The following is a 22,290-nucleotide window of genomic DNA, read 5'->3' as shown; positions in this document are numbered from 1 at the left end:
CTCTAGCCTGGCAGACTTTATGCCTGTCGTAAACTTAGGGGGTTTGGGGTGCTCAGAGTTCTTGGTTCTTGAACCCTAAAGCCCTCAAGGCCCCCTGTCCAGTAGTACTGCCACCACCCTGTATGCGCCAGTGCCTCAGTCCAGGGACACTGAGACCCTCTAGGCTTAAATCTATCCCTTGCAGGCACTGAGAGCTTTCTTCAGTTAAAGCTTCAGTCCTCAAGTTACTAGACCTCAATGAGCACTTGGTAGCTTGCTGAACGGCTAGGCAGGATTCTGAACCTTTGTCCCCAACAGACAATGAAACAACTTAGTAAAAGGTATTTTAGTTTATTAAGTACATAAGGCAGCAAATGCTAGAGGCATAAACATCTAGGAAACATATCAGCAATCAAATAATAAAGCTAGCTGGCTATCTCTCACCTGGGTCAGTTACTCTTGTAGATCTTTTAGCTCCAGGCTACCTATGAGGCCAGGAGCCCATGGTGGACAATGGAGCTCTCAAGCATTCAGGATGTTGCACCCATACTCTTTCCAAGAAGGAACACACACACACACACACCCTGGACACTCATTCTTATACTTATGCTAATAGTACTGAGGTGACTTCATACTATTTAGACTCTCCAATCAGAAATTTTTGAGGACAGAACCTTCTTAAAGTTGGCCTGGTTGCTAACCCCTCATAGTACTTTACCCCTCCCAACCGGAGATCCACAGCTACACTCCATCACGCTTGATCAGGCACCTATCTGTCCACTAAGGTGCTAAACATTCCAATGGGCTGTAATTCTTGTTGTCCTTTCTGGCCAGCAAAGGAGAGACAACAATCTTTTTGTTTATTTACTCACATTCTTGCAGCTAGGGACGGCTAGCCACTTCTCAGTTACATTGTCTTAGTGTGGTTCAGGCTTCTACTGCCAACCTAGGCCTAACATGTACATATTCATGACAATGCCCCTCCTAATCTTATAAAAAATATTGCAGGATTAAATTCAACCTCACCCTTACCTTCAATTCTTGAAGCTGATCTGGCTCATACAGCTGAGCAGACACAGCCTGGGCCAGGAAGGCATCCAACTCATGCCTGTGTAGGATTCGACCTCCAGGCCATTGTAACATGTACCTTAAAAACCCAGAGAGAGGCTATTTAAGACAAAAGAGGTGCTCTACCACACAGTGGGAAGAAAATCAATCCAGCAGCCTTTTTACTGCTTACATATCCAGAGTATGAATCTGTCTTCATACACAGATTGCTCCCTTGAGAACCTCTCAAACTTTTTTGGGTCATTTTGAATCTTCCCCCTACTCCACTTCAGTCAATGTGTTTATCTACCGGTACGTGCACCCTTCCCCTATGCTTGATTCTCTCACCGTAGCACACAGCACATGAGCAGTAGGTGTGTGGGTACATTGGCAGGATTGAGCATGCCAGGCGTGTCTGATTTCATACAAGCCAGAAAGGCTCTCATGCGTCGATTCTTGTCCTCCACCGCTTTACCCAGCCACAACTTCTTGAGGTTGGGACAGGTCCATTCCCGAAAGGCAAGGGCTGACACCAGCTCTGGAGTCTGGGGAGATTTCCCCTTGTATGCTGACCATTCCTTGATGATGACAGGAGGAGCTGTGTAGGAAAGGACAGTGTCTTTCATATGTTAAGAACAAGTCACTCAATCAAATGGCCCAACATTACACAGAGCCACATTTAATCCTGGTTCTGCACAATGCTCCTGTTTATCAGGTTTGTCTGAGAGAAAAGGAAAATTTGTATTTTCAGCCAGGCTGGATGGCATCAAGAATTCTGGCTTGCTCTAAACCCTGTCTTGTTCTACCCATAGATTGGAATCAAACCAGGATATTAAAGTGGAACTGAACATGTCTGTCATTTAAAAACAAACAAACACAAAGTGAAACGTGAGATTTTTCATGTATTGCATAGTAGTATTCTACATTTACATAACATGATCACAGACTTGCAGAACACCACAATGCCTTGCACTCAAAATTAAGGAAAAATGATAAAAAAAATCAGCCTGTGCTCTCCCAAGTGTAGTCAAGGCCAAAGAAGAATCACACTAATCCCTGCCTGGGGGAGACAAATTGAAGGAAAAGGGATGCATTCTTGCAATATATGCTCAAGTTAACACTTTTAGAATGCAGAAGGCAGTAAGGGGAGCAAAAGGCCTACAATGAAGGTGGGACTTCCCCATTATGCCTTGGCACTGTCAATGACGTGGGGAGGGTATGAGATGAGCCTATCATCCACAGAGTTCACACTGAATAGACTACAGAGGTGGGCAGCTCAACATCAGACAAGACAAACACAGGCCTGGGAAGGGCAAGAGAGAAGCCCTTGTTCGCCAGTGGAACTCTACATTCCTTCAACTGTCCAGGCTTCCTCTGGGATGCCTCCCACTTTCAAGAAGCACCACACTGGAATACGACTTAGGCAGACAAGATTGAAGAAGAAGCCACTTACTTTCCACAGGTATGCGCTTGCGCACAGCTAGACGCTCCATCCGCCGCTGCGTCTCAGCCACACTGAAGAGGACACCATACACGTACTGCCGTGCAGCCCGGAAAAGGACAGTCGCTGGTGGAAGCTCAGTGTTGCACTCATCTTCGATGCACACTGGGATCTTGATTTCACCCTTAAGTGGAGCATTGGAAAATCAGAACCCGGGAGTCTTGGCTTACAGCCCCTTCCTGCTAAATTGGTCCCTTCAATTCCCCATAGAGAGCCATCAGTGTCTCTCACCTTGGTAAGGACATGGTAGATAAAAGGGTACATAAGCCCCCGGCGGTGTCTGTGCTCAGCCACACGAAGCACCTCAGGGGCAACAGGAGGCAGGGGTGGCGTGGTGATGTCCATGTGGTTACGGGTTGCCATGGAGAGCAGTGAGGGGATGTGAGCCTCAGGTCCACTGAGGTTCCTCTCTGAGTTGCCAGCACCTCCAGGTGGCTGCCCCCAGCCCTGGCTCATCATTTTTTCACCCCCAGGATCCTCCCAGCCACTCTTGCGAGGCACTGCTTCCGATACATGGCTGGAGGAATGAAAAAAAAAAGGATGCACTAGTAGTTCCACATCCCAAAGCAACAGTAAAGCCAGGGCCCTTCCCCACACTGGCCACAAAGTAGGATTAGAACTTAGACTCTTTCACCTTCATCCCCCAGATGCAACACCTCACTAAATCTATCCCCTTATCCTGACCTGGAGAAGGTAACTCTAGGCTCTGGCTCCAATCCTATCCTCCCATAAGATACCACTACTAGCCCACTGCTGGTCTTGCTCATCTTGGCACCCTAGCAGGTCGCACTCACTTGGAGCTTGCTCCATTGTGTTCTTCTCCATCAGAGGAGGAGGAGGGTGAAGAGCCAGGCCCAGATGAAGGGGAAGGTTTGGAGCTCAGGTGGTGGTTGGGAAACTTGGAAGGACAGTTGTCATAAGATACAGGCCAGTTGCTCAAGTGTCCACCCTTCAAGGTGGGATCCTCATGGAAGGGGGTTGCATCCGCCAGACCGTGTGGAGAGAAGAGAAAACTGGAGCCAGGGCCAGGAAGAAAAGATGAGGACGTGGCAACGCCACCATGTGGGACAGATGGCTGGTACTGCATCTTTGGCCCCATCTGGGGTGCAAACTGGAGATGGAAGCAAAGAGAAGGGGGAAGGGGTTGATGGACTGCAGTCAGGGCTGCTTATCACAATGATTAATCAAGCCTGGGAGAGACCATTGCTCAGGAACTGAAGCACAGGCTCTGCATGGAGAAGGTCTCAAGTTCAGTTTCTGACATCTCCAGCAGTAGGGCTGGGAAAGACCTATGCCTGAGACCTGGAGGAACACCAAAGTCAATCAGTGAAAGCAGTTTTGGGTTAGATGGACTAATGGTCTGACCCAGTATTATATGCTCATATTTTATACCAATTTTGCAGACAGGTATCCCATACTGAGTTTTGCAAACTGGCAAAGCGAACTTAGTATGGCAACACTATGGAAAGTAAAAAGGGATGCCTGGATGGGGGGCCACAGGTAAGCCACCCTATGGAAGAAGGAAATACAGGTATTAAAAATGCACCAAAGGTGAATGTTATGAACATTCATATTTGCATAATTTTTCCTGTTCTGCATAGAAAAAGGGTGAAAGTACTATGCCAAGAACTGAAGCCCCACACACTGGGGGTTCTGCTCAACTTCTTTGGCCTCTGAGATCAAGCACTGCCAAATCTTTTCAAGTTTTTTTCAAGCAGCCATAAGAGCTAGAAAGCTGTTTTACACATTAAAAGGCTGGGCAAAAATTTGGAAAGGCAGGCAGTGGCAGGAGAAAGATAATTCATATATCATCTCGCACCCATCTCTCAAACAGAACAAAATGCTAGAAGGGGCTCTACAGGCCACCAATGTGGAAGAACAGAGTCAGCCATTGCATCAGGAGCACAATCTTATCTTTCTCAGGGCACATGTGCGTGTATGCACTCACAGACAACCTTGCATCTAATTTTCACATTATGGAGAATGAGGTGGTTGGACTGAGGAATCTGCAGGTGTTCCATTCCGGAACCCACCATAGATACCGGAAACTGCAGATAAAAAGAGAACAGCAGTCAGTGATCACCCCGCCATCATGCTTGGTACAATAGTACAGTAGAGTTCAGTACTGTACTGAATTAATCCTATTCCTTAACGTACAGTTGTGTTCAGTCTATCGATGTACATTTACCATGATTCCAAATGCTTCCTCCTCCATTTTGTGCACGTGTTCTTCTCCTGCCCACTTCTAGTCTGGCTTTTATTGCCCGCCTGCAAAGTCCACCTGTTTCTCTCTCAGGAAGGGGAGAAAAACTCACCTGCTGTCTCCTCCCCTTTCCTGAGTTGCTGGAGAGCACATTGTGTGGGGGGGGGGGGAGTACAGATTTCCTGCTTACTAGCTTGCCTGGCGCCAAGTGGTCTCTCCCTCTGTGAAGGGAAAAAAGCCTCATTTGCTCAAAACCCCACTGAGAGCTTGTCGTAAACTTAGGGGAGTTTGTGGCGCTCAGAGTTCTTGGTTCTCGAACCCTAAAGCCCTCAAGGTCCCCCTGTCCAGTAGTACTGCCACCACCCTGTATGTGCCAGTGCCTCAGTCCAGCGACACCGAGACCCTCTAGGCTTAACTCTATCCCTTGCAGGTACTGAGCTTTTCTCCAATTAAAACATCAGTCCTCAAGTTACTAGACCTCAATGAGCACTTGGTAGCTTGCTGAACAGCTAGGTAGGATTCTGAACCTTTGTCCCCAACAGACAATGAAACAACTTGGTAAAAGAGATTTTAGTTTATTAAGTACATATGGTTACATAAGGCAGCAAATGCTAGAGGCATAAACATCTAGGAAACATATCAGCAATAATAAAGCTAGCTGGCTATCTCTATTAATCCCTATCTCTCACCTGGGTCAGATCTTGTAGATCTCTTAGCTCCAGGCTACCTATGAGGCCAGATGCCCATGGTGGACAATGGAGCTCACAGCGTGCAGGATGCTGCACCCAAAAAGTCTGCCCAAGAAAAACCGGACACGCACCTTGGGGCACTCATTATTATACTTCTCATGCTAATAGTACTGAGGTGACTTCATACTTATTTAGACTGTCCAATGAGAACCCTTGAGGAACAGAACCTTCTCGGAGTGGGTCTGGTTGCTAGCCCTCCTAGTTCTTACCCCTCCCAACTAGAGATCCACAGCTGCACTCCATCACACTTCATCAGGTGCCTATCTGTCCACTAAGGTGCTAAACATTCCAATGGGTTGTAATTCTTGTTGTCTGTCCTTTCTGGCCAGCAGAGGAGAGACAACAATCTTTTCGTTTGTTTATCATGACAGAGCACCACTGAAAATTCATGACGTGTGTGCGTGCGTGCTTGCGTGCGTGTTTTAACCCCTTATCTGCTGCCCCCACCAAGTGGTTTCTCTCCAGGTGAAAGGAACCTTGTACATTTAAATCACCCCCTGCTGCCGTCACCCTCAGCCTCGAACAGGCTGAGGCAATAAGGGAAGAAGTAGCAGTACACTCTTCAAGGGTTGCATGAGCCCATGGAAATGCAGGAGAGGATCAACCGCTCAGAGTCGTTAAAGAGTCATTAAAGTTTTTTCTTTCCCCTGGAGAATGGGCTTGGTGGAGGGGCAGCAGATGAGGGGTCAAAACACAGACAGACACACAGACACAGACAGTCATTGATTTTCAATGGAGCTCTCAGCAGGCTTTGAGCAAGTAAGGCTTTTTTCCCCTCATGGAAAGAGAAACTGCTTGGTGCTGGGCAAGTGAATGATGGGAAAGCTGTCCTGCCTCCCCCACAACATGCTCTCCAGCAACTCAGAAAAGGGGAGGAGTCATTGGGCGAGTCTTTATCCCCTTCCTGAGAGAGAGACAGGCAGTCTTTGCAGGCGGGCAATAAGAGCTGAACCGGAAGTGGACAGAAGAACATGTGCACAAAATGGAGGAGGAAGCGTTTGGAAATGTGGTGACTATGTACTTCGATAGATCGAAGAGTACTGTACATTAAGGAACAGGATTAGTTCAGTACCGTACTGAACTCTACTATTGTACCAAGCGTGATAGGGTAGCAATGGATTGCCCCCTCACATGGATCGGGGGGGGGCAATCCAGATCCATGGATAACTGAAACCGTGGATACCGGATTCACGGATATGGGGCATGCCTGTATACACAGCAGACTGCCAGTGGGGCACTGATATTTTTTAATGCTTCCCCATGCAGAACACACACACTCATTCATTCCATGCATATTATAAGTTAGCACATCGATGGGGAATATTTAATGTAATGCTCTCCCTGATGAGCTAGTTTATTATACAAGACATTTTTTAGTTATGAGAGTATTCAGAACTATTACTCCCACTCACCTGCAGTCTGAACTGGTAAGGTCTAAAATTCTACCATTTTCTTCTGCCCAACACACAGAACGTGTCCTTTATGAAGAACTTTGGAATCCAGTTTGCCTCTAACCCAACCAATAATAAACGATCATTACCAACATACCCATCATGAGCACAGCAGTGGCCAAAATATCAATCCAAATCAATCATCTGCATAAAGCATGTCCGGGCACTTACCATCGCCTTCCCAGAAGAGAGCGGTACCATTGGATTGCGATTCATAGGTGCCGCCCCTCCAAAGTGGTTGGGCCCGAAACCTGGGACTGAAAACACAGAATTGGTATCTCATTATCCCCAGGAAACTCTGTTATCCCAGCTTGGCCCTACTGGGACCTTTAAAGGACATACCTGCCAAGGCACAAGTTGATTAAGCTGGATGTGTTTGACCAAAAAACCAAAAAAAAACCAAAAACCTCAAAAGCTACCGTCTGATGCTAATCTGAAATATCTCCCAAACCAATGATTTTCAGACTCCTTACCTATGGGCAGTGCTACATCCAAAGTCTTTCGTTAGGGAACCATGGGATATTTTAGGGAAGGATCTTGGGTGGACTCAATGTACATAGAGAGCAGGAGCAAATCCCAACACACCTGCTGGGTGCCCCACATGAACTGAGGACTGATGAATGGAGAGTGCCTTATCCAACATTATCATCCATCTCTCTGAGGAACTGCTGAAGAGCATCCTTGGAACCTCAGAATTCTGTAGAACATAGTTTGAAACAGCAGCTTTCAATGATTTGTCCCAGTGACCCAGCAGAATGCTGGGTAGGAAACAGGGTAGGAGCACTTCTGTACTCCTCAGTCCAGGACTGCTAGGGGAATTGGGAACAATGCTGGCTGCAAAAATAATCCCCAGACACTCCAGTTCCAGAATGTGAGACATCAGGAAACAGGGGAGAGGGGTGCAGATTGATACACCAACAGTTTAAAAAAAAAAAAAAAAAGAGGCTCTCTTGACCATTAAGGCATTAAAAAGTAGGCTACAATTTATGATGCACCACTGGCCAATACCTAACAGACTATGTAACTTGGATTCTTGTAAAAAATGCAGTGCTGGGGGAACCTTAGTCTGATCCAGAAAGAAGGTGCTCTTCCTAAGAAAGAATACAAGATCAGGACCATTCAATACAGATTAATTATGCCTTAACTATTATGAGAGCCTGAAGTATTTAACAGTACTTCAGAGAGCAGGGCAGAGTGATGGATAGGGAATGGTTGAACAAGAATACCAGCCCCTGGCCTGGAAAGATGCTCATGTGCCTTTAACAGATAGGGATACAGAGAAGTCCAACAGTTTTGGTCTCCCACAACATTAAGAGAAGCCACCCTAACTTCATTGAGCTGCAACTGTTAAAGGCACCAAAGCCCCTCTTTGGGCCAGGAAGTGGCAACTCTAGAGGTAAGTCCAGACTTGACCTCTCCCAGCAGAGGGCGCCATAGGGTATCAGGCAGGGCCTCACCTTCTTGGACAGCGGGAGAAAACACGGTTGAGAGAGAGGTGAAGTTGACCAGCGTCGCCTGGATACTCACGAACATACGGGGACTGGCCCACTGGCGTAGGAGGAGCCTTCGTGGCCACTGAATAATATTCTACAGCCTTCTTGAAACGGTCAATTTTATCTTCGGTCCTGGACTGGGGAGAACCGGAAGAAAAAGAAGGGAAGTGACAGAGGCAGAGAAAGGAGTGCAGCCAACTGCTATTTCCCACATGGATGCTTTTCATATTGCCAAATCAATTGGTGGCCGAGTGAATTTCCAACTCTGCTCCTGAGCCGGCCACTTTCCAGGCAGACACAGAATGCCAGAACACATTGGGTTTACAGTTTTCACAGGGCAGAAGGAAGAGACTGCAACAAACAAGGAGCTAGTCAGCTGTTATAGACAGCAGAAGTACTAAAATAAGAGCCAGGACTCCCAAGCTCGCTCTCTCTCCACTTGGTTAGTCACAATTAATAACCTTTTTCTCCTCTTGCAGACCCCTTTGCCCCATGCCACTTGACTTCCCTCCAACTTTTATATTGGTTCTAACTTACGACACCTGGGAAGGTGCTCGGTATAGATGAAAACCCAACCCCATGCCATAGATTCCATCTCACCTGTGAGTGCTTGAAGACGTCTCTCCCTATCACATCCAAGTTGGAGGGATTTTTGATTGAGCCGACGTACTCGGACACAGCCTTGATTACCACATCACAGGGTGGCAGGACCAGCTGGTGGGCACGCACCTGGAACCAGCACACATAACGTGCTTAAGCAAAGTCCTATGTGCTTACGTGGCCAGCAACACCTCCATTCTCCATGGCCCTGGTCAGTTGCAAGTTTTACCAGCAGTGTATTTTATGGAAGGAACAGAGCAGTTTCCCCACCTACCAGTGGATTAACAGGTTGTCCTGTTGCCACAGACATCCATATCCCTACACACTCCCCCTCCCCCAAGAAGGGGAGGAACACACAGCTTGTATCTCTCACAGACAGAACTGGCTTTGGTGCTTCCAACTTTTGCTCCGTACTCTAAATGCATGCTTCTCCTATATCATAAACCAACTCAAAAGCCTTGTTAATATTAGTAGATAGCACAAACATTTCTGAAATGAGTGAAGAAAAATATTACAACGAACATCATTCAAACAACAGGATACCCAAGACAAACACAACTCCTAACTGTGGCACAAAGCGTGAACGAGGCAGCCAAAAAGTGCTACAAGCAGAGGACAGGAGTGACTCAAGTAACCACACCAGAGGCATGCAACATTCACAACTATTTTCTGTTTCTGATTGTATATCATGTTCTTTCACCAAAAGCCCTTCAAACATGTGACATTAAAGACTGCAACAAAAAAAGGGCAGGAGGGAGGAATGATCAAACACAAACACACACATGTGCACACACAAATATCAGAACACCAATTACTGAGACACAGCAGTGGGAAAGGACTGTTGCCTCCCTGCTCCATTGGTGGGCCTTTCAGAGGTAGGCAACAGGTCACTAGGGGAAACGGGATCCTAAACTACTTGGGGTTTTGGCCTGATGAAACAGTAGGGCTCTCCTTATGTTCTCCTCAGGTGTCCGATCACCAAACCTTAACACTTTTAATACCCCTTCCAGACCTAGGGACACAACCCAGAATTCCCATCTTCTAGACCCCGTCCCTGACACTGAGGTTTGAGTCCCAGTGCTGCCCTCCTTACTGCTATCTCTCTGTCCACAAGACCCCTCACTTTTCTCAGAGTTGGTTAAAGAAGTTCATAAGTCTCCACACTTTACAAAAACCCAATTTCCATTAGCTGCAGATGAAGTCTTGGGGTACTGGTTCCTTTCCACCCTCATGGTCCCACTTCCTTAAAACAGCACATCCACCAGTCTTCTTCCAAAGGACGGTACCTTTACAACCCTTTTAAGTCAAAGTTTCCTGCATTGGTATGCTCCAAACAAGACAAAATGTGGACTCTACCTTGAGTGAAGCCAGTGGGTGATCTGGTCCAAGCAGGCTCCAATGGAAGGCAGCTAGATCCTCATCTGGAAGAATGTGATTCCCTGACAGCAAGGAGGACATAGTATCAAAACAAGTTCCAATGATAATCGGTGGGATTCAAACCATCATGTCCCTGATTTCTTTCACAGCCATTTCAAAGAGATATGGCTATTAACTAACCACCTCATGGGAATACATGAAGCTTAGGAATAGACTGGGGATTCTTTTCATGTACCAACCACCTTTTTGCCTAATCATGTCCCTGACTGAATTGATTGAGGGGGTCTTGGACATGGTGCTTAAGACTCCTAGGCTTGTGGTTCTAGGAAGTTTTATTTGCTAAAGTTTTTGAGGATAGTCACACACATCTGCCTTGAATAGGAAGAAACCAATTCAGCAGTTTAGTCTATGGAAGTCTCCAATGCACTGTCCGGTCTGTTCTGTTGGATGTTGTGGCCAGAGGACATGGATCCAGTGCTTGGTCGAGCGCAACCAGCCATGTGTGTCTGTGACTCATGCCCTCCTTGGCATAACAACTAGCACAAGGGACATCATTCAGGATGTCATTAATACCACTCTGTGAGAGAGGGTTGTCCTGGCCACCTTGAAGGAAGCAGTTGCGAGACCACTGCAAAATCCTCCTTGGAAAATGAAGACTATGACAACTATGTTGCAAATATCCTTTCTTGGGCATAGTTTTCAACTGAGTTGTTACCATGCAATTCCAAACATCATCAGTGAAACTGATTAACTAGTTTCAAAATTGAAACTGCCTTGGTCACCCTGATGCTGAGAGAAGAGGAATAAAGTATAACCCTGCCAAATCTCTTGGACCTCTTGATGGCTGCTGATATAATCAATGGGATACTTCCAGACAGACTTCCCAAATTGGGAATTGGGGTACTGTATCTCAGTGATTCTGCTACTCCTTGGATGCCCCATTTCAGAAGGTGGTGTTAAGGATAATGGCCCAGTCCAGAGGCATTTCTGTTATGAGACACTACAATATTTCATCTCTTTCCTATGCTTCTCAAAATTTACACAAAATTTGTGAGTGAACTCATCTGGAGTGATGGCATCAATATGCTGATAATGCTTAGCTCTATTTCTATTTTTCATCAGGGCCAGGTGAGATGCAGTAAGCTCTGAATCAATCTCTGGGATCAATAACAGTCAATAAACTGCAGTACAATCATAAGAAGATGGAAAATCTGCTGGTGGATGGTTTACCTAGACAAAGTCACCTCCCTTAACGGTTCACGTTCACTGTCTGGGGGTCCTGATAGATCTAGCCTGTTGCTGGAAACTCAAGTGGCTTCTAGGACTTACAGCACCTCCTACCAGTTATTGCTGGTGCATCAGATGCAATTCCCCTACTGAAACAGCAATTGCCACTGTTTTCCATACCCTGGGAGTCTCCAAGGGAGACTATGGCAATGCATTATATATGGGCTGCCTTTGACGTCTACCTGGAAATTGCAGTTAGGAACCTAGCAGCTGAATTTTATATTAACAGGAACCTGCTACAGGGAACATCTCTCAACACTGCTTTAATAAAGTACTGTATACTGGCCAACAGTCAGCCTCTAGTCACAATTCAGAGTGCACTCTGAACTCTACATTCATCTTTAGAGGCCCTCTTCCAAGTTCTCCCAACTTCTGAAGTTAAATGAGTGGTGACCAGGGAAAGGGCTCTCTTGGTTGTGGTGCTTCACAAGTCGAATACCTTCCCCAGTGAGCTTTATGCCTGAGCAGGGATTTGGACCTAGCCCCCCACCATTTTACTCACTCACAAAAACACATGCATGCCCATATGCACAGAGTTCCCATTTACCTAGCAGGGCAGCAAAGATGGGAAAGCTGCTCAGCTTAAGACCCAGCTGCTTGGCCACCTCTTGCATGAGGAACTGGTTGGTAGTGAGATTCTTTCCATTCCAGCTCAGCTTGAGGGCATGGGAGCTGTAATAGGAGGGTATATTGCACAGGGCATACTCCGAGTCATGGGCAATTAGTCCATGGAAGCCATTCTCCCGAAAGAAGGATACCACTTCCTGATGATGATCCTCTAGGCTCTGGAATACCTGAAAGACAAAGGACACACAACTGAGTAAGGGACACACACATACTCTTTTACCATAATTCCTGCTTTCTGTTAAGTAGTTCTGGCAAAGAACTTGCTTCAGGAAAATACCCTCCCAGATATCACCACCTATATAAGCAAAAGAGCTGGAAGCTGTTTGCCATCCCTCAGAAGGGAAAAAAAGCATTACATGGGAGTATCTAAAGTACTTTTAAAACAAATTATCTTAAAAAAATAAAATAAAACAAGCAAGAATTTTGATTAGAACCTGCATTTCAAACTCTGCGTGATGTTAACCATGTTTCATGTTACTGATGAAACTAACCATGGTTAGCACTGAAAGGAGGGAGTGTACAAGCCAAGAGGGAAGTACCCAACTTCAAGCCCTCCCCATCTTTTAACAGTTAAGAGACTGGAAAGCATTACAGTTGTACAAGGCCTTGTTCAAGAGTAAAAGAAGGTGGTTTATCTAATATCTGAACAGTTTATCTAATATCTGAACAGGCAAGATTAAGCAGAACAACAGCTGGCCAGCTCTTCCAAATTTTTTCAGAGAACAATATGAACAGTAAAAATATATAGTTAAATTTTACATATCACGTTCCATATTTCTCTGGAAAAAGAAATCCAATAAGTAATTTTAGTGATAAACGCTAGAAAGTCAAATCAAAAATCAAACTGGAAGCAAGTCAGAAAAGACTAAAAACCAAAGGTGATTAACAATAATGCAACGTGACAGTTTATAATCCTTCACACAAGGATTTGAAAAGTCCCATTCTGGCTTGTCTGACAAACTACAGATTCCAGTACCACATTGCTATTCAACTCTATATAGTTTACAGCAGCAGTTCTCAAACTTTTCAGTCTCCAGAGCTTTTTACACTCCTAAAAGGAAGGCGTCACGCTGATGCATGCACAGAGTCTTGAAGAGTCCCTGAATGCACAGAGTGGTGCAGCCCCAAGCCCAACACCAAATATTGGCAAAGAGCCAGAACCAGAGGAGTATGAGGAAGGAGAGCCACAGATTGGGGAGGTGTGACAGACGGATGAGGAAACAAAGCAAGGGGCAAATGGCAGCCACTTATGGTGAAAGGGGCTTGGTGGGGCTCCTAGGAGCATACTTGGGAAAGGCTGGTTTAAAGGGACTGGAGACTGACACTGCAGCAGAGGGCTTTCTTCTCCCACAAAGAAATTCAGGAAATTTTTAGGCAAATAAAATGTTCTCTTATTATAGATTCTCTCCATTCTCAACCCTGACACATATTCTCTTACTTTATGCCTTATCATTTCACAAGGCAGCCAACAAGTAACTTAAAATATAAACAAAACACATTGAAATAACCCCATGTCGTAATGACATTAGCACTACAGTTAAGCAGGAGGGAATTCCAAACAAGCAGCATCATACTGAAAAGGGAAATAGTGACAGGCCAAAGGGAAGGGTCTGTAATATTGATCTCAAGGGTTAGGCAAGTTCATAGCTTGAGGTAACTTGGACACAAGCCATAACGGGCATTCAGGATTAAAACTAATTTTTTTAATTTAACCTGAAAATGAACCGATACCCACTGGAACTGGTACAAGATAGGCACAATACATGCAAACCCTCAGTAACCCACCACCATCTTTGCACTTTGAATCAACTGAGATTTCTGAACTGTCTTCAAAGGCAGTCCCATGTAAACTGCACTACAGTAGTCCAGTCTGGATATGACTAATGCACCAACAGAAACCTCCCACCCACAGCAAATGGCCATGAATTTGGACTGAGACTGGCAGAGGGAAAGGGTTAAACTGCACCCCCAGGGCTACAGTCCTAATCCAGATCATACCCCCATTCCACTCTCCAGTTATTTCCATTAGAAAAACAAGTGTGCAATTGTCAAACTATGTGTTTAAAGTAACATGCAGTTTGGCCTTAAAAAGTGTGAAATCCCACTTGAACAGTGTGGTGGAGAGGTGGCTGCCAGGGAGTGACAATTAAGCCACTCTCATTGACACAAAGTGGTGACGGCCCACTGGATCAGATAATTGCTGTTGGTGGGGTTCCCCCCCCCTTCAAAGGTTTGGACAAATTCATGGAAGCTCAGGATTATTAGCAAGCATAAACTTTTTTGTGTAACCCCAATAAATAAAGTATGAGAGTGATGACCTACCGTCGATCCTGTCCCCCTCCCAGGATCTTATATGCCCAACCCCCTATTGCTGCTACCCATTTCTGTTATGACCTACCAGAACTGTTCACTGTATCCAGATATTCTTGTCAGAGAGCAGGAAGTTACCATGAAACCTGGCACTAGTGAAAGCCATTTTATCACAATCGCTAAGAATCTGAGCAGGACTGGGGCACAATCTCCTGGTACCTGAAGGGGTGCTCTCGTTCAGTAGTCTTCAACCTTTTTCATTCGCCTAAGCTGCCATGTCCCCACAACTGAGCCTTCATGACCCCATTGAGGTCTTGACCCAAAAGTTGAACAACATTGTGCTGGACTAAATGGACTGCAGTCTGATCCAAACAGGGCAGTTCCTCCTGACTCTTCTACCAAAATGCTGTCAATGAGGATTTAACCTCAATGGGCCAGAAACGCAAAGTTCCTGTTTGCAACCCCTGCTTTCCAACCACCACAGCTAATGTAACCAGGGCATGTGTGTCCTTCCCCATCTCCTGCATCAGTTTATTGTTTCAGGAAAAACAGAACTACTCTGATATTTCTGCTTATTATTTTATTTCACTGAGGACGATAAAACATATTGTGCCCTTCTTTTCACAGACTTATGCTGCCTTCACGGATGAGTGGAATTCATAATTTATCAGTGTGTGCTTATTTAAGAATACCCTAACTCCCAAGATTCAGGGTGGCTTACAAAAAAAAACAAAAACTTAACACAATATAATGAGGCAATATAATTTATAGCTGAAAGATGCTCAAACCACTTTTTCTTTGAGCTGCGGAGTCCCTTCATGGCAAAGTTTAAGAACCACAGTAATCATTAGAGAACAGAGTACCAGAAGATCAGCATCTGTATGTTACCAGAAATAACATTTCCCCAGCCAACAGCAGAACATGACTCTGTTAAGAACACCTACCACCATAAAATTATTCTAACCCCAAGATTCACCACCCAAAGTTATTATGTCACCAAAGTCCAATTAAATTTCCAAAACAATACAAGAAAGGATACAAAATATGCCCTTCATAATTGAAATGCTGAGGATGGAAATTCCAAAAGATAAGAAGGGTTGAATTCTTGAAACCTAGATGGCCATGAGCAGGCCAAAATGATGCAGAGATCATATTCTAAGCAGAGTTCAGGAGCTTTTATTTTAGAAAGAAAAAACAAGTTTCCAGATCTCACTGTCACAGAAAAAGATTACTGACACATGGCAGGTCATTTTTGCAAAACACTTACAACTAATATATAGTCAGAAAGTGACAACACTTCACTATATGCTAGTCTCATCTTCCACATGTCCCTAGTCTTTATTACTTTGCACTCACACACTTATCACTTCTGCCTGTTTTAAAAGTCCAATTCTGTTTTTGACTGCATGTGTCTGGAGGAAAAATTACACTTCAATGTTACAAGGGAAGAGCTGGTTAGCTGCATATTATATTTTAGTTAACTAAATTAGATATACTGGTGTCATGTCACAAAGAATTCCAAGCACAGATTCTAATCTAGACTGTGAAATCTAGGATTTCCTTACTGCAAAATGCCATTCTTCATGTAAAAAAGAAAGCAGGAATTTAACAAAAGGCAAAGTACAAGGAATCCTTGCTCTCATCTAAGGCTCCAATTCTCAGCATTCTTGTTCCCACCGGCTCCCCAGAAGCATACAGAAGTATACTAACAAGGATCCAGAGAGCTAGTTTACCCAAAGCTTAAGCATACCCATTGGGATATCTGACTTCATGTTCCTTTGAACATAAGACCTTCCCCTGTGCCCCCATCACAGTTTGCTTTTAGAAGCCCCTTTGTTTTAAAAGTGTTTTCTTATACAGCATGGTAGGCTGCTGTTGAAGAAATACAATCCTAAAGCCTCTTTGGATATGTGAAAATATTGTGCAGTTCTCTGGATCTTGACCAAAGCAGGGAACACCACACATGGAAAGTGGTCCAACAGATCACAAATAGAATGATAATTTGGTTGGATTCAAGTGTTGTTCCCCCCCTTTCCAAATTCACTATGGGCCCCAATCCAAAGCACTCAATGTCTCATTGATTTGAAACAGAGAGGTTTAGGCACATGTATAACCCTCCCATTGATTAATGTGATCAACGTAACAGAAAAGGGGCAAAAAGAGGGGTCTTTCATTTACTAAGTAAGAAGGTTGTGTTTGAAGCTCATCTGTTTCAGGCCAGTTCTTTCTGCTGCTCATTCAGTCTCAGTTGATTGCCAAGCCTTTGCTGGCCAATCTACCTTTGGCTTCAGGTGGTTCCATGCAACTATTCAGGAAAAAAAAATAGCTGAAATCCACTATATGCTGATTGTGATAACCAGACATGCCTTACCACAGCTTGTTCTTTACCAGAGGCAGCAATCTTGTCAGGTTCTACAGAGGGATGGGCAACCTGGCAGCACTAAGGGCCAGGACTAATTTGCACATCTGTCACACATAAACAACAGAGATTTGCATTACATTTTTATGACCCTTGAAGATGTCAAGCTCCAATCCACCCTGGACACATTGAATTTATTTTGCAGTATTGTTATTCTCAAATCATTACCCTCACATGTGAAAAACATGTTGATCTGCCCTTGGAAAAGCTTAGCAACAGGGATGATGGGGGCATGTTCATGTGGGTTGAACATACAGTGGATCTGAGCTTGCATTTCCTTGCTTGCTTATTTACATTTAGGTGGAATTCTCAGGATTCTACCAAATGCATTCTAAATTCCGCAACGAACACATCCTATTCTCAGATTATACTCGCTGTGGGATATATATCTTCTATCACAACACTACAGCTGATATCTACCAGGAGCCAGGGCTGCCTGCCACACAGAAAAGAACATTGAACAAGGATGAGAAGAATTTCAGAGATCACATGGTAACACTAATAGTACATCAAGTCTCAAAACACATCACAAATCAATCACCTTTACAACAGACAATTATCACCCACTATCAAAGATAAAGGCGAAATTAAGGCTACAATCCTCTCTAGGAATGACTCCTATTGAACTCAATGGAAATTACTACTTCTGAGTAGACATGCATAGGATTGCACTGTAAGGCTGAGTGGCTTGCTGAAGGCCATCTAATGAGTTTGTGGTAGAGGAGGCATTTGAACCAGGGATATACTGCTTCACAGTCACTGCATCAAATCCTTTCATCATCCCAAATGCTACTCCTCAATTCTATTCACACTACTTTGCTTCTATAGCACATCTCAGCCAACATAGAGCTTTACAACTTAGGCTGCCATCCTAACCACACTTTCCTGAGAATAAGCCCCACCGAACAAAATAGGACTTACTTCTGAGTAGACCTGGTTAGGATTGTGCCCTTAACTAGTCTCCTAACCCCATGAGAATTATTTGAAATTTTGTGGTATGTGCACAGCGCGTCAATGGCTTTTCTTGGTTGAAGAGAATTGAATACAGTTCTCCACATCCAAAGAAAACACTGTAAGCACTGCTCCACTTTCCAAAATTAAGAATGTTTCTACATCAACAGCAACAAAAGTTCATGCAATTTACAAAGCAAGGTACAGTATATGAAGTGGCTCTCTTTCAAAATGGGTTCACAATTTTAAAAAATACACAAGACATAGTGACAAGGCACTGGAAAAGACATTGTGGAAGAATTCTAGTTCCCCTCTCCAGTAAAATAAAGAACTACTTCTTTAAAAGGTGCATCTTTGCTCAGTTAGCAGGGGCAAATTAAAACTACATGAGATTCTACAACCACTAGCAGACACACAATATACAACACAGCTTAAGTCATAAGGCGACCTTTTGCTATCTACAACCACCTAATTGTTCAGGCTTGCCTCAAATATACAGTACACAAACATTATTGCTAAGAGCTTTTGATATCAGTATCATATGAAGTAAGTAATTGCCTTTGAGCAGGGGTGGGAAAACATTTTGGCAGGAGGGCCACATCATCTCTCTGACACTGTGTTGGGGGGGTGCGGGGGGGGGGGAGAATTAATTATCATTTCAAAATTGAATAAATTTACATAAGTGAATACATTAGAGATCGAACTTAAAAGAATGAACGATTTTTACTGAGTCCACCATTCAGAGTGTGATACCATAGTCTTTCGAGACTGAAGGTTGCCAACTACAATAATACACATGAGAACTATAATACATGCATGTAGAACCACATAAGAACTATGAAGTGTTTGCCACACACCTCTTGCACAGTGAAAACATGCAGCTCAAGTCAGAAAAACATGGAGACATAAGTTGTTCAGAGGCAATGGGGGGGGAGGTTTAAAATAATGCCCAGGAAAAAGGAGAAAACACATGGAGACTATAAAAGGCCATGCCCTAACTCAGCCCAGTAGCAGGACAGCATGGCTCCAACAGTCTCTGATTGGCCAGAGGCTCTTTGGAGAATGGAGGCTGCCTGCAGGACTGACTGGGGGAACCCAAGGGCCACAAATGGCCCCCATGCTGGGGTTTGTCACCTGTGCCTTCGAAAAACGGACAGGAATGGAGAATTAACTTTCAGGGAGGATGCCAGGATTGCAAAGCTGAGAGGGCACTGGGTGCCAGATAACAAGGAATTCTGGGAGAGGGTCAAGTGTTGAACGACCATGCTTGGAAGCAGACAAATGAAATATGCCAGAAGCAGAACTGAAAAGCCTGATAAAACAGAATCAGAACATGGAAGGACGCAAAAGCGTCCTTGACAGAAAGAGGTCAAAGATGCAAAGGCAGGACCCTCTGGGATGCACTCATGATGTTCATACAGCCCTTACCTTGACACGGAACCGAATCATGGCTAGACGAACACAGTGCCCCAAGCAGGCAGGGGGCAGGAACCAGGCTCGGGGTGGCGGGGTGCCTTTGTTGCCCACGTGCCCAGCGATCAGCTGAGCCGTCTGCCTCTCGGCCTGGGCCTTCCTGCCCCACTCGGGCAGCCTCTCCTTCCCAAGGCCTCCGTTGAAGATGACAGCCAGCTCCAGCCCACCTTGATAGAGGCAGGCCTGCGAGAGCGCGGCCAGGTAGCCCACCATGGCGTTCCACTGGCCCCCGCACACCCAGTCAGTCTGGTAGCCCCCGTACAGGCGCTGCAAAGCGGAGTCGGCATCCACCAGGAGTCGGGCTGGGCAGGGGGCTGCGGGTGCCAGCCCTGGCGCGTGCTGGGAGTGCGGGTAAGGGCCGGCCCCAACCATAGGCGCCAGCCCTGGGGCAGCCCCAGCCGGGTGGGGGTAGCCGGCAGAGGGGTGGAAGGCGGCACAGTAGGCAGGGCCTCCGCGCCCGCCCACGGCCCGTGCCAGCTTCAGCAGGTCCACAGGCACCACGGCCCCCGGGCAGCGCTTCTCCACGAACTCCTGAAAGCCCTGCACCCCCATGGCAGTGCACGGCTGAGGGCTGCGGGCCCGCGTCCGTCGGGGTGGAGGCAGGAGGGGCCGACGGCCTGGGACCGGCACCCGGCACAGTCAGGGCTGCTCCAGCTCGTGAGCCTTCCCTCTCACAGCTCCCAGTTCTCAGGAATGGAGGCAGCCGCCATGTTATAGGTTTCTTCTTCTCCTCCTTCTCCTCTTCTCCTCCTTCCCCTCAGCCACATCTGCAGCCTATCGGGAAATGTAGTTTTCGTTCGGCCTGACTTCCATTACTGTGAAGCCCACTTGAGATAGTTAAACTACAACTTCCAGAGGATCACAGCGGGCCGCCATGTTGTCATGCTTTCTGAGCGCGGCTCCGGCGCCGTGTATTCCCCTGGGAGTTGTAGTTGCATGAAAAGTTTTTTCCTCAAAAAGCATTAGGTAAGCCTAGAGATATGGAACGTTAGGACTACAACTCCCGACGACCAATGAGGCCCGCCATTTTTTTGTACGGAGTTTTCCCTCGTGACGTTGTTTGGCCTCGTGGGAAGTGAGGAAGTATTCGCAAACGAAGGAACGAACTACAGCTACCAAAGAACCGCGACTCCCAGAAGCCCATTCGCGCCTCTGTGGCAAGATAAAATACATTTTCAGGTTCTCCTCTAGACCTGTTTGTCGCGCACGCTTACGGGCGTGTAGTCTTTCCCGAAGGAGACACCGTAGTCCCAGGCAACGAGATAGAGCCGCTTTAAAAGGAAATGGCAGGCTGGCTCGTGCTATCTCCTGCCACCAGCAAAGTGTCACGACGCCATATTGGAACAGCTCTGAGGCTCGCTCAGCATGCTGGTACTTGTAGTTCGACCCCCCGCCCACCACCAGCATCAATAGCAGAACTACAAGTCCCGCCCGCTTTTGCATATAGCTTTCCTTAGAAGAGGGATAGAAATATCCTCCCACATTGACACATCTAAGAGCCCAAGCCTATACCTGTCTACTCAGGTATGTTCTATTATAGTCAGTGGGGCTTATTCTCAAGTAAGTGTGGATAGTATTGCAGCCTTAGGGCACAATCCTCACCAGGTCTACTCAGAAGTAAGTCCTAGTTTGTTCAATGGGGCTAACTCTCAGGAAAGTGTGGTTAGCATTGCAGTCTTAAACAGGAACAGTTTCTCCCAGGGCACAACCATCCAAGCAGCTGACCCCCTGCAGGACTTCAACACAGCAGGAAGAGGCACAAACCTGTGCTTCTCAAAACTTTTAGCGCTGGGACCCACTTTTTAGAACAAGAACTCTTTCAGGACCCACCGGAAGTGATGTCATGACCAGAAGTGACATCATCAAGCAGGAAAATTTTTAACAATCCCAGGCTGCAATCCTACCCAAGTTCCAAGTTCCATTTACTATCATTGTTAAAAGCATATACAGAGTAGCCTGATAAAAGTACAAACATGTCACATTTCCTCAGATGCAGTCACATAAAGTCTAATATATTAAAAATAAAATATTGAAATGAATGGGGACCAACCTTAAATTGGGTCACAGCTCACCTAGTGGGTCCTGACCCACAGTCTGAGAAACACTGTTAGTTTACTGCATTTGTATTCCACCTTTGTTCCAGCATGGAACTCAAAGTGGCATACACAAGGTTTCTGAGAAGGCTCCCGGATGACCTAGAACAGATGACCCAAAGTTGCTGTATCATGTAATTTTTATCTATACCCTTTTGTTTAATACCTTGTTTTGAAGTTTGTTGCAAGCTGTGAGTTCCTTTGATCATATGCTCACCATTGTTCCCATGGGGGAACAGTGACCTTAAAAAGTTTCTAAAGGCAAAATGCTTCTGCTCACCTGCAAAGTATCTTTTTCTCCTGATTAGTGAATTTTTTCCCCCAATAGTACAGCCAGACCTTCTAAGATATGCAAATTGCCCCTTTATATAATTTTGTCTTCTTAAAAAATTGCATCTTCTATAGAGCAGGAAAAAAAACCCTGATCAACCCCCATCCTTGTGTACTCCTTTTCTGATAACTAGCCAGGATGAAACTTTGGCTGTGTCAGTAAAAGGCTGGCTGGTGCTTAAATGCAAGACAGGAACTGACGTCTTGGTGCAGTGTCAGAAATCAGCCAGATTGGACAACAGCCAAGAGCCCACACCCAGCAGAGGGTCCGCTAGACAAGTTAGCCCTGAAGGCTTCAGGACAGGTGACAGTGGAAGCATCCAACGTAGTTTCAGGGGTGGGTGTGCCTACTGCTGACTTTGGTGTCAGTCCTTACCTTTTGTGCTGGCTACCTTTTATG

General features: G+C 45.6%; 1 protein-coding gene across 1 annotated transcript in view; it reads right to left on the bottom strand.

The window, feature by feature from the left end:
* FAM120C (family with sequence similarity 120 member C) overlaps window positions 1-20,178 on the bottom strand; it is a 37,040-nt gene extending 16,862 nt beyond the window's left edge. The window contains exons 1-11 of the mRNA XM_066614910.1: window positions 19,423-20,178; window positions 12,235-12,481; window positions 10,380-10,462; window positions 9,024-9,152; window positions 8,458-8,560; window positions 7,102-7,187; window positions 3,322-3,638; window positions 2,759-3,044; window positions 2,480-2,651; window positions 1,375-1,624; window positions 1,012-1,126 (exon numbers count right to left, since the gene is read on the bottom strand). Of these exons, the coding sequence (XP_066471007.1) occupies window positions 1,012-1,126; window positions 1,375-1,624; window positions 2,480-2,651; window positions 2,759-3,044; window positions 3,322-3,638; window positions 7,102-7,187; window positions 8,458-8,560; window positions 9,024-9,152; window positions 10,380-10,462; window positions 12,235-12,481; window positions 19,423-20,019 (2,385 nt within the window). The 5' untranslated portion in view covers window positions 20,020-20,178. The remainder of the gene's footprint in view (window positions 1-1,011; window positions 1,127-1,374; window positions 1,625-2,479; window positions 2,652-2,758; window positions 3,045-3,321; window positions 3,639-7,101; window positions 7,188-8,457; window positions 8,561-9,023; window positions 9,153-10,379; window positions 10,463-12,234; window positions 12,482-19,422) is intronic.
* Window positions 20,179-22,290: the final 2,112 nt, after the last annotated feature.

Source organism: Tiliqua scincoides, chromosome 2 (genome assembly GCF_035046505.1).
Source record: "Tiliqua scincoides isolate rTilSci1 chromosome 2, rTilSci1.hap2, whole genome shotgun sequence".
Taxonomy (NCBI): Eukaryota; Metazoa; Chordata; class Lepidosauria; order Squamata; family Scincidae; genus Tiliqua; species Tiliqua scincoides.
The sequence above is the reverse complement of the archived record's forward strand: the minus strand, read 5'-3'. Positions and strand labels throughout refer to the sequence as shown.